The sequence below is a fragment of the Microcebus murinus genome, chromosome 22 (genome assembly GCF_040939455.1).
Source record: "Microcebus murinus isolate Inina chromosome 22, M.murinus_Inina_mat1.0, whole genome shotgun sequence".
NCBI classification, from domain to species: Eukaryota; Metazoa; Chordata; class Mammalia; order Primates; family Cheirogaleidae; genus Microcebus; species Microcebus murinus.
In genome coordinates, this window is record NC_134125.1 from 437,581 (window position 1) to 450,000 (window position 12,420).

The window sequence follows — 12,420 nt, forward strand, 5'->3', positions numbered from 1 at the left end:
GGCACTCAGCTGTGTCCCTGTCCCCTGGGCAGGCAGACGTGTGCCCTGCACACTCGGCACCCAGGCGGGGGACAGGCATCCCGTGTCGTATTCGTGGGCTCAGATGCTTCTCCAAGGACCAAGTCCAGAAGGTTCTGATCACGGGTTTATTGGATGCTGAGCATGTCATGACATCTAAGGGAAGGGTCCGGGCAGAATTTGAGGTTACAAGGTTCAAGGTAGGGGCTGGCTTCCCCACAGCCCCAAAAGTAGGGGCAGAGAGGTGATGGAGTGGGGAGCCCTGTGCCTGATTGGTGGGGTGGGGGACACGCCTCTCCCTGCAGACCCCAGGAGGCTTGGGGGAAGGGTGGCAGCCTCTGGTTCCCAGTCTCATGGAGACGCTGGGCTGCTGCGGTGCCGATGCAGGGTCCCCAGTGGGGCAGCCAGGCCATCAGGCGCCTTGTCTATGGGCCCAGGTCTGCAGCGCGGCATGATGGGGAGGACGGAAGGCTCAGAGTTGGGCTAAACCTTTGGGGTCCGGGGGCATGGAGTCCTGGCGGGGAAGCTCGGAGGCAGGAAGGCTTTGTCCTGTACTCTGTCCAAGAGTATCCGCCATCTGCTCAGGTGGGGCAGAGATGGGGCAAGGCGGCGGGCACAGGACAGCCGGGCCTACCTCTCCCCCTTGTCCCGAGTGCGGCCCTCCTGGGTGGATGGGGCCGGGCGGCCGGTCCACGGAGCAGTGACCAGGTTGGGGAGGGGCCTGGCCCAAAACAAGGGCCAGGGTCACAGGCCAGCTACCTGAGGGACGCCGCGGCTTACACACCTTGTCAAATTTCTTATGGCTGTAGACCTTGTTTTTGTTCATGAATGTTAGCAAGATCCAGTCACACAGGAAGGAGCCCTGGGACCAGCAGAGAGCATGCGTAAGGGCCTGGCAGACACCCCCCTCCCCACTGGGTCCCCAGGTGGGCTCCTTACCACCCCGATGGAGGTGAGAGCTGTGGCCAGATTGATGATGGTGGGAATCAGGCTGAACTTCCCGGCCTGGGGAGAACAGGCATGTCTAGATGGGGCCACCAGGGGCTCAAGGGAGGGGCGGGGCTAAGCCAGCTCAGTCATGGCTGGAGCTCCTGCTTTCAGGAGGCAGGGACGACAGGGGTCAAGCACCCACCCCCGTGCGCTGTGCTCACCTGTCCGTGCACGATGACGTCAATGCGGATGCCATAGGCTTTGATGAGCGTGCGGGTCGTGGTGCCATTTGTCTTGTAATACTTGGCAAACCTAGAGTGGGTGAGCCGGAAGCAGATGCTGACCCGTGGAGGTTGGGGGGGCGGTGCCTGTTCTAGGGCAGTTCCGGGGGAGGCTCGGGCTTCTTGGGTCCCACCCCGTCTGCTCTGCGGAGCTGACATAGCCCGGGATCAGCTACGTCCTGAGGACAAGCGTACCTGAAGTTGTAGCCCGAGGAGGCAGGGACGTGTTTGGGGTCGAGCCTCCGGAAGGAGTACTTGGGGTTGCACGCGGCTGCAGCCAGGTCCAAGTCACAGTCCCAGTTGATGATGACACCTATGACACCACCCTGCCAGGGTGAGGGACCTGGTGAAGGTGCCAGCGGCAGCCGCGTGGCCAGGTGTCAATAATTCAGCAGGTGCACACACCGAGTCTTGCAGATTGTGTTTCTCTCCTCCGGCCAGGACTGCAGAGGGACTCGTGGCTGTGATAGGGACCCCCCCCCCGCTCCCCCCTGCAGGCAGAGCCGCCCACCCGTGCTCACCTTATGCGCGAGCTCCATGAAGTTCTCCCCCGCCTGCTCCACGATGAAGCCCAGCCTGAAGATGGGGCAGTAGGGATCTAAGCCCTCGTCGAAGGAGCAGTGCTTCAGGTACCCGTCCTTGCGGTCTGCGATGTTTCCCCTGGGAAGGGCAGAGGGCAGAGCCTGGCACCCCAGCAGCTCCCCCCGGCAGGCAGCCCCCGGCCATGTTGGCACCACACCCACCGGCTCTTACTTGGAGAAGCGGAACTTGGGGTAGTGGATGCTGTTCTTGATGAGGATGGTGAAGTTGGGGGCCATCTTACCCAGAAATTGGCTGAGGAGGCAGAGGCAGGGATGGTTCAGGCCCCTCCAGCAGGAACCTCCCTACTTCCCCGGCCCCAGAGTCACCCCACCCCAGTGCAGAGACAGTGGCCGCAGAGCCTCTGGGTGGCAGCTGAGGCCGCAGGTGGGTGGGTCACCGACTGCCCCCACCTGACGGAGGCTCCATCTTCCACGGGGCACCAGCCGGACACCTCACAGGTCTTGGAGGTGCCCTGGTAGTAGGGCACGCAGCGCCCGGTCCGTAGCCCTGAGGGGCAGACACAGCAGAGCTGGCAGGGGGCCGTCGCTGACCATCCCCCAGGCCCTCCCCCCACGCCGGGCACACTGACCATTCCCCAGCATGTCCAGTTCCCCAGCCACGCAGTCCTCATCCGAGTGGCAGTTGGCGTTGGGGACCCTCATGCTCTAGGGCGGAGACGCCAGTCAGGGTCCGGCAGGGACTCGGAGCCCCCCAGCCCCCCGCCCCTGGACCCGGCCTCACCTCCGGGCAGGTTCCCAGGGCCTGGGAAGGGGTGACCTCGATCCTGGTGATGATGCTGAACACGCTGCCCCCCTGGGCTCAGAAAGAGGACGGTCGGTGCCGACAGCTCCCACCCCTCGGCCCGCCCGGGGATGTGCCCTTAGCGGGGCAGGGGCCGGCCGTACCTCGGGGGGCTTCACGTATTCCTCCACGTCCCACACTTTGTGCTCCGACGTGGTCACCCCCTTGACCTTGGTGATGACGGAGCTTTCGGGGCCCGTCTCGCTGTCCTGGTAGCTCTTCTGCACGATGAACACGTACCTGCGGGGCAGGGGCGGCGCCAGCTCCGGAGGCGACCCGGGAAGGTGGGAGCCAGGACCGGCCCCCTCCCCGCTGCGCCACTGCCCTCCAGGACCTCGGGGCACGCCCCGGCCGCTCCCGGCAACCCGCACCCCCCGCCCGCACCCCCGGCCCCGCGCACCACACAAAGTAGAGCAAGATGAGCAGCTGCACCGCGCGGTACAGGACGCCCAGGCGCCGGTTCCTCACCACGATCACCTTGGGCGTCTCGTAGTCCCAGAAAGCGGACCAGCAGCCCCGGGCCAGGCGCCGGGCCACGGCCGCCCCCGCGAGGGGCTTGGGCTGGGCAGCGGCCATGGCGCGTCCCGGGGAGCCGCCCAACGCCGCTGGCTGGCGAGGGCACGGGCCGGGGGTGGGGGAGCCCGCTGGGCCCTCCCCGGGGCGTGGCCGTGCCCTTCCCGCCCCTCCAGCTGGGCCAGCCGGTGACTGGGCAGGTGTCCCCAGAGGGGGGTGGGGGTGGAGCCGGGGCTGCCCAAGGTGGGACCGCTCGGAGGCCGGAGAAGAGCCCGGAGTTGGGAACTCTGCGAGAACGAGGAGACACAGCCGGCCAGTCCTGCTCACCACTCTCCCAGCTCGGGACAAAGTCCGGTCCCCTGTCCTGGCCCCTGGAGTTGCAGCTGCTTTCTGCTCCTGAGCTCAGTACGAAGGAAGGAATGATCGCTCAAAGCGCAGTGTCCAGAGAAGGGAAGAGACCAAAATCTCAAGTAGAAAATGCACCCCCCTACGCAAGTCCCTCCCTGTATTTGTTTCCAGCTGACTTTTGTGCTCAGCAGACAAGCAGCGCCGGGCAGGCGTTCAAAGCTGAACACCTGACCCTTCATTCCCTTGCTCACCATCTTTCCATCCATCCTTTCCTCTAGGCCCAGCCACCACCTGTCCCCTTTTTGTATGTTTGAAATGAGACACCTAGAGATGGGGGGTGAGCAGGAGAAAGATGTCGGCTTCAGCCACTGTCTCTTCATAATGGCGCTGGGAGGTCAATTGGCGGATCCACCCTGGAAAAGACGAGACAACGTAGATATTTTTGGGTGGTCCTGGGAACGCACCATGTTGTGCTATGTAAGCTGGCAACACCCGCAGGAGGCTTAGAGGAATGATAAACTCCTGACTCTGTGACATTAAGTCAATCTGTTCCATTTCTCTGCCGGGACCGTGGAGGCAGCAATACCCCTCCTCCCGTCCATGCAGAGTCACCAGTGGACAGAGGGATCTTCGAGTCCCCATGTTATGTCTTAAACCTGCCTGTGTTTAAGCCCCTGAGTCCAGGCCAGGTGTGGTGGCTCACGCCTGTAATCCTAGCAACTCTGGGAGGCCTAGGTGGACAGATCACTCAAGGTCAGGAGTTCAAGACCAGCCTGAACAAGAGCGAGATCCCCATCTCTACCAAAAATAGAAAAATTACTTGGCCAACTAAAAATATATAGAAAATATTAGAAATATGTAGGAAAAAAAAAATCAGCCAGGCATGGTGGCGCATGCCTGTAGTCCCAGCTACTCGGGAGGCCGAGGCAGGAGGATCACTTGAGCCCAGGAGTTTGAGGTTGCTGTGAGCCAGGCTGATACCACGGCACTTACTCTAGCCCGGGCAACAAAATGAGACTGTCTCCAAAAAAAGAAAAAGGAAAAGAAAAGAAAGACATGAGTCCAGTAAACAGTGGCTGTGCTGCCTGGGAGAAACACAAAAAGAGAAACAGGCTACAACGCAGCCCCAGGGTACTGACTGCTGCTACAGTCGGGCAACAATAGCCAAACACGCCAGGAAAGCGTTCCCCGGGGTAGGAGGAGCGCCCAGTTGTGTCATCACAGCAGAGGCCTGTGTCTCCAGTTGTCTCAACATACCCCACGTGAGCCGGGGCACCGTCACGGTGTCACACGTCTGTCCCGGCAGGACCCCCATCGGCAGTGGCCGGCAGGAGCGAGCTTTCATTTGTGGAATCCGGCTGACCATGTGGGCGAACGCGTCTGGAAGGGACCTACTCATGACCTGTAGAAGTTTGAACACACACACACATACTGCAAGGGCCGTCCCAAGTTCCTGGGGAGTCCCATTGCCGCACCCACACCTTCTGTCGGGGCTCTGGCTGGGATCCCAAAAGGGAGGTGTAAAGATGAAGGATCTCGGGGGAGGACACAGTAAAAAAATTAAGACACTAGAGTGCTCTTGCTAATCTTTGTTGTGGAGGGGCAGGGTACTCCCCCTTTTGTTTTTCCAGAATATTTTTTAGGATTCACAGTTGGTCCACTCAACAACTGCCTGTTGTAGGGAGGGAGAACCTTGGCTTGATCTTTTCTGCCAAAGCGTCGGGAAGTCGCACACCTCACCGTGCCTGACTATAATAAACATTTACTACACTAGGAGCCCCCTCCCTTCTCTGCCTTTGTGTCTTAGCACCACCGCTTAGCCAGTCTGGTAAGAACAAGATTGTGCAGTCGAAATAGGGCCGATAGGGTGAGACACAGCCACAGGTCTGCCCTAGAAATGACACGCGGTATCGCTTACCCCTCACAATTTGGGGGCTTGTCCTAGATCGCCCATTCATTCCCTTTGGAAGGAGGGCTTGGTCCCTGCTCCTGGGGGGGAGACGTCCTGCTACCTCATTGTGGCAGCTCTTGGGATCGGGGCAGTCCAGACTCCCAGAGCCTTCTCCCCCTGGGGACCCCCTTCTCTACCCCCACCTTACAAACCCACCTGATGAAAATTCTCAGGATGGTGGGCTTTTGTCTGACCCCCCTGGAGAGAGGAGCCAAGGAAGTGAGAACAGAGGAAGCAGATCCTGAACCACTGCAAGGGCCTCAGCTCCCACCCAACCCTATGCCCTTCGCTCCCTAATTTAAGGAAAGTGGCCGGGCGTGGTGGCTCACGCCTGTAATCCTAGCACTCTGGGAGGCTGAAGCAGGAGGATCATTTGAGCTCAAGAGTTCGAGACCAGCCTGAGCGAGAGTGAGACCCCATCTCTACTAAAAATACAAACAAATTAGCTGGACAACTAAAAATATATAGAAAGAATGAGCCAGGCATGGTGGTGTGTACCTGTAGTCCCAGCTACTCGGGAGGCTGAGGCAGGAGGATTGCTTGAGCCCAGGAGTGTGAGGTTGCTGTGAGCTAGGCTGACGCCACGGCACTCACTCTAGCCTGGGCAACAGAGTGAGACTGTCTCAAAAAAATAAAAAAGAAAAGAACGATGTAAGCAGGATATCCAAAACTTTCCCTTTCCTTCCGTGGTGAAAAATCCCAGGCTTTGTACCCACTTCGGGAACTTCCCCTAGGAGGTGGGGAAACTGTGTGTTAATGCTCCCCTTCCTAGTTCAGAAGTCAGGAAAGTAAAGAGCTAAAACCTCTGTTAGAAGACCTGCATGGGGTTGCAGATCAGCTGGATCAATTTCTAGGCCCCCAGATGGACGCATGGGCCAAGCTCGTGTCGATCCTGAGTGTTCTGTTTTCTGGAGAACAGAAGGGGGAGGATTAGGAGACAGCAATGGCCAACTGGGAGCGTGAGCACCCAGCAGACCCCACAAGGTGTCCATAGAGGAGAAATGTCCACATCAGGAGCCCCAGTGGGACAATAATGATGAAGTCTGTAGAAACACGAGAGATCTTAGAAATTTGATTATAAAAGGGATAAGGGAAGCAGTTCATGTTCTCAAATCATGGGAAGGGCATTCGATATTCAACAAGGGTGGGAGGGGCTGGGCGCCGTAGCTCACGCCTGTCATCCTGGCACTCTGGGAGGCCGAGGTAGGAGGATTGCTCAAGGTCAGGAGTTCGAAACCAGCCTGAGCAAGAGCGAGACCCCGTAATTAATTGGCCAACTAATATATATAGAAAAAAAAATTAGCCGGACGTGGTGGCACATGCCTGTAGTCCCAGCTACTTGGGAGGCTGAGGCAGCAGGATTGCTTGAGCCCAGGAGTTTGAGGTTGCTGTGAGCTAGGCTGATGCCATGGCACTCATTCTACCTGGGAAACAAAGCGAGATTCTGTCTAAAACACACACACACACACACACACACACACACACACACACACACACACACACACACGAGGAAGGACTATGGGAGGTTTTAACAAGGTTAAAGGAACAGATAAGTACTCGTGATTTTTTTTTTTTTTTTTGAGGCCGAGGCTTACAGGCGTGAGCCACTGTGCCCAGCCAGTACTAGGGATTGAATGTTGGTGCCCCCTTAGTTCAAAGGATGTTAAGGCTACATTTTGTGACCAATATTGGCCTGATATTGCTAAGAAGCTGCAAAAACTAGAGGGTTGGCGGGATAGGAAGTTAAAGGACCTACTCAGAGGCACCGAAAGCATATGTGAGACAAGACCAAAAGCAGAAACAGAAAGTAATGATTATGCTCTCGGTCGTAGAAAAAGCAACCTGAGGTAATAAGGCCCCTAGAAATCATAGACCCAAGGTGCCCCACATACAATGTTTCCAGGGAAGACAAGGAAAAGGGCAGCCCAGGAAAAGGGGAGAGGGTATGCTGGGCGCAGTTGCTCATGCCTGTAATCCCAACACTCTGGGAGGCCAAGGTGGGAGGATCGCTCAAGGTCAGGAGGTTGAACCCAGCCTGAGCAAGAGCAAGACCCCGTCTCTACTAAAAAAAAAAAAAAAAAATACAAATAAATTAGTTGGCCAACTAAAAATATATAGAAACAATTAGCCAGGCATGGTGGCACATGCATGTAGTCCCAGCTACTCAGGGGGCTGAGGCAGGAGGATCGCTTGAGCCCAGGAGTTGGAGGTTGCTGTGAGCTAGGCTGACGCCACGGCACTCTAGCCTCTGTCTCAGAGAGACACACACACACAGAGACACATACACACAGACAGAGAGGGAGGGAGGGAGACAGACAGACAGAGAGGGAGGGAGGGAGGGAGGCAGGCAGACAGAGATGGAGGGAGGAAGGGAAAGAGGGAGACAGACAGAAAGGGAGGGAGGGAGACAGACAGACAGACAGGGAGGGAGGGAGGCAGACAGGCAGACAGACAGACAGACAGAGAGGGAGGGAGGGAGGCAGAAAGACAGACAGACAGACAGACAGGGAGGGAGGGAGGCAGAAAGACAGACAGGGAGGAAGGGAGACAGAGAGACAGACAGACAGACAGAGAGGGAGGGAGGGAGACAGACAGGGAGGGAGGGAGACAGACAGGGAGGAAGGGAGACAGACAGGGAGGAAGGGAGACAGACAGGGAGGGAGGGAGACAGACAGAGAGGGAGGGAGACAGACAGAGAGGGAGGGAGACAGACAGAGAGGGAGGGAGACAGACAGAGAGGGAGGGAGACAGACAGAGAGGGAGACAGACAGAGAGGGAGACAGACAGAGAGGGAGGGAGACAGAGAGGGAGGGAGACAGAGAGGGAGGGAGACAGAGAGGGAGGGAGACAGAGAGGGAGGGAGACAGAGAGGGAGGGAGGGAGACAGACAGACAGACAGACAGGGAGGGAGACAGACAGAGAGGGAGGGAGGGAGACAGACAGAGAGGGAGGGAGGGAGACAGACAGAGAGGGAGGGAGGGAGGGAGGGAGGGAGGGTACAGATACAGAGAGAGGGAGGGAGGGAGACAGACACAGAGAGAAGGAGGGACAGAGACAGACAGAGGGAGGGAGGGAGGGAAGGAGACAGACAGAGAGAGAGAGAGAGGGAGGGAGGGAGGGAGACAGAGGGAGGGAGGGAGGGAGGGAGACAGAGGGAGGGAGGGAGACAGACAGACAGAGAGGGAGGGAGACAGACAGAGAGGGAGGGAGGGAGGGAGACAGACAGACAGACAGACAGACAGGGAGGGAGACAGACAGACAGGGAGGGAGGGAGACAGACAGACAGAGAGGGAGGGAGGGAGGGAGACAGACAGACAGAGAGGGAGGGAGGGAGGGAGACAGACAGATGGAGGGAGGGAGGGAGGGAGGGAGGGAGACAGACAGACAGAGAGGGAGGGAGACAGACAGGGAGGGAAGGAGGGAGACAGACAGACAGAGAGGGAGGGAGGGAGACAGAGGGAGGGAGGGAGGGAGGGAGGGAGACAGACAGAGAGGGAGGGAGGGAGAAAAACAGAGAGAGAGGGAGGGAGGGAGGGAGACAGACAGACAGACAGGGAGACAGGGAGGGAGACAGACAGAGAGGGGGGAGGGAGGGAGGGAGACAGACAGGGAGGGAGGGAGACAGACAGACAGACAGGGAGGGAGGGAGACAGACAGACAGACAGACAGGGAGGGAGGCAGACAGACAGACAGACAGGGAGGGAGACAGACAGAGAGACAGGGAGGGAGACAGACAGAGAGACAGGGAGGGAGGGAGGGAGGAAGGGAGACAGACAGAGAGGGATGGAGGGAGACAGACAGACAGACAGAGAGGGAGGGAGGGAGGGAGACAGAGAGGGAGGGAAGGAGGGAGGGAGGGAGACAGAGGGAGGGAGGGGGGAGGGAGGGAGACAGACAGAGAGGGAGGGAGGGAGACAGACAGAGAGGGAGGGAGGGAGGGAGGGAGGGAGAAGGAGAGGGAGGGAGGGAGAAGGAGAGGGAGGGAGGGAGACAGACAGAGAGGGAGGGAGGGAGGCAGACAGAGAGGGAGGGAGGGAGGCAGACAGAGAGGGAGGGAGGGAGGGAGGCAGACAGAGAGGGAGGGAGGGAGGGAGGGAGGGAGGGAGGGAGGGAGACAGACAGAGAGGGAGGGAGGGAGGGAGGCAGACAGAGAGGGAGGGAGGGAGGCAGACAGAGAGGGAGGGAGGGAGGGAGGGAGGCAGACAGACAGACAGGCAGGCAGGCAGGCAGGCAGGCAGGCAGGCAGGCAGGCAGGCAGGCAGGGAGGGAGGGAGGGAGGGAGACAGACAGACAGACAGGGAGGGAGGGAGGGAGACAGACAGACAGACAGACAGGGAGGGAGACAGACAGACAGGGAGGGAGGGAAGGAGGGAGGGAGGGAGACAGAGAGGGAGGGGTGGTGGGAGGGAGGGAGACAGAGAGGGAGGGAGGGAGGGAGACAGAGAGGGAGGGAGGGAGACAGACAGAGGGAGGGAGGGAAGGAGGAAGGGAGACAGAGAGGGAGGGAGAGAGGGAGGGAGGGAGACAGAGAGGGAGGGAGGGAGGGAGGGAGACAGACGGAGAGGGAGGGAGGTAGGGAGGGAGACAGACAGACAGACAGACAGACAGACAGACAGACAGGGAGGGAGGGAGGAAGGGAGACAGAGACAGGGAGGGAGGGAGACAGACAGAGAGGGAGGCAGGGAGGGAGGGAGACAGACAGACAGACAGACAGGGAGGGATGGAGACAGACAGACAGACAGGGAGGGAGGGAGGGAAGGAGGGAGGGCGAAAGACAGAGAGGGAGGGAAGGTGGGAGGGAGGGAGACAGAGAGGGAGAAAGGGAGGGAGGGAGACAGACAGACAGACAGGGAGGGAGGGAGACAGACAGGGAGGGAGGGAGGGAGAGAGACAGACAGAGAGGGAGGGAGGGAGGCAAGGAGGCAGACAGAGAGGGAGGGAGGGAGACAGAGGGAGGGAGGGTGGGAGGGAGAAAGAGAGGGAGAAAGGGAGGGAGGGAGACAGACAGATAGACAGGGAGGGAGGGAGACAGACAGAGAGGGAGGGAGGGAGGCAGAGAGGCAGACAGAGGGAGGGAGGAGAGGCAGACAGAGGGAGGGAGGGAGGGAGGCAGACAGAGGGAGGGAGGGAAGGAGGGAGGGAGGCAGACAGAGGGAGAGGCAAGGAGGGAGGGAGGGAGAAAGAGAGGGAGGGAGGGAGGGAGACAGAGAGAGAGAGGGAGGGAGGGAGACAGAGAGGGAGAGAGGGAGGAAGGAGGGAGGGAGGGAGACAGACAGAGAGGGAGGGAGGTAGGGAGGGAGACAGACAGACAGACAGGGAGGGAGGGAGGGAGGAAGGGAGACAGATGCAGGGAGGGAGGGAGACAGACAGAGAGGGAGAAGGGAGGGAGGGAGACAGACAGACAGACAGGGAGGGATGGAGACAGACAGGGAGGGAGGGAAGGAAGGAGGGAGGGGCGAAAGACAGAGAGGGAGGGAAGGTGGGAGGGAGGGAGACAGAGAGGGAGAAAGGGAGGGAGGGAGACAGACAGACAGACAGGGAGGGAGGGAGAGAGACAGACAGAGAGGGAGGGAGGGAGGCAAGGAGGCAGACAGAGAGGGAGGGAGGGAGACAGAGGGAGGGAGGGTGGGGAGGGAGAAACAGAGGGAGAAAGGGAGGGAGGGAGACAGACAGATAGACAGACAGGGAGGGAGGGAGACAGAGAGGGAGGGAGGGAAGCAGAGAGAGGGAGGGAGGGAGGGAGGGAGGGAGGGAGGGAGACAGGGAGGGAGGGAGGGAGGGAGACAGAGAGAAGGGAGGGGAAGGAGGGAGGGAGGGAGGCAGACAGTGGGAGGGAGGGAGGGAGGCAGACAGAGAGGGAAGGAGGGAGGGAGGGAGACAGACAGAGAGGGAGAGAGAGGGAGAGGGGAAGGAGACAGAGAGGGAGGGAGGGGAGGGAGGGAGACAGACAGAGAGAGGGAGGGAGGGAGGGAGACAGAGAGAGGGAGGGAGACAGACAGAGAGAGGGAGGGAGGGGAGGGAGATAGAGAGGGAGGGAGGGAGGGAGGGAGACACAGAGAGAGGGAGGGAGGGAGGGAGGGAGAGACAGAGAGGGAGGGAGGGAGGGAAGGACGGAGAGGGGAGGGAGGGACGGAGGGAGGCAGACAGGGAGAGAGGGAGAGAGGGAGGGAGTGAGGGAGGGAGGGAGGCAGACAGAGAGAGAGGGAGGAGGCAGACGGAGGGAGGGAGGGGCTAGAGGGAGGGAGGGAGGGAGACAGAGAGAGAGAGGGAGGGAGGGAGGGAGACAGGGTGGGACGGAGGGGGAGGGAGACAGACAGACAGAGGGAGGGAGACAGAGACAGACAGAGAGGGAGGGAGGGAGACAGAGAGACAGAGAGGGAGGGAGGGAGACCGACCGACAGACATGGTAGACAGGGAGGGAGACCGACCGACAGACAGACAGACAGGGAGGGAGAGACAGACAGACAGACAGACAGACAGGGAAGGAGGGAGACAGACAGACAGACAGGGAGGGAGACAGACAGACAGACAGGGAGGGAGACAGACAGACAGAGAGGGGAGGGAGGGAGGGAAGGATGGAGACAGACAGAGGGAGGGAGGGAGGCAGACAGGGGGAGGGAGGCAGGAGGGAGGAAGGGGAGGGAGACAGAAGGGAGGGAGGGTGGGAGGGAGAGGGAGATAGAGAGGGAGAAGGGGAGGGAGACAGACAGACAGGAAGGAGGGAGGGAGACAGAGAGGGAGGGAGGGAGGGAGGGAGAGACAGAGAGGGAGGGAGGCAGGGAGACAGACAGACAGACAGACTGTCTGTCTGTCTCCCTGTCTGTCTGTCTCCCTCTCTGTCTGTCTCCCTGTCTCCCTGTCTCCCTATCTGTCTGTCTCCCTGTCTGCCTGTCTGTCTGTCTGTCTGTCTGTCTGTCTGTCTCCCTGTCTCCCTGTCTGTCTGTCTGTCTGTCTGTCTCCCTGTCTGTCTGTCTGTCTGTCTGTGTGTCTGTCTCC

At 59.8% G+C, this 12,420-nt stretch overlaps 1 protein-coding gene across 1 annotated transcript; it reads right to left on the reverse strand.

Moving 5' to 3' along the window:
• Window positions 1–147: 147 nt before the first annotated feature.
• P2RX2 (purinergic receptor P2X 2) lies at window positions 148–3,213 on the reverse strand. The gene is given in 11 exon segments (XM_020283175.2): window positions 148–945; window positions 948–1,023; window positions 1,170–1,260; window positions 1,425–1,555; window positions 1,751–1,889; window positions 1,983–2,063; window positions 2,222–2,318; window positions 2,401–2,476; window positions 2,553–2,624; window positions 2,717–2,852; window positions 3,013–3,213. Coding segments are annotated over 11 exon segments (1,530 nt in total). The 5' UTR covers window positions 3,189–3,213; the 3' UTR covers window positions 148–490.
• Between the last annotated feature and the right edge of the window lie 9,207 nt (window positions 3,214–12,420).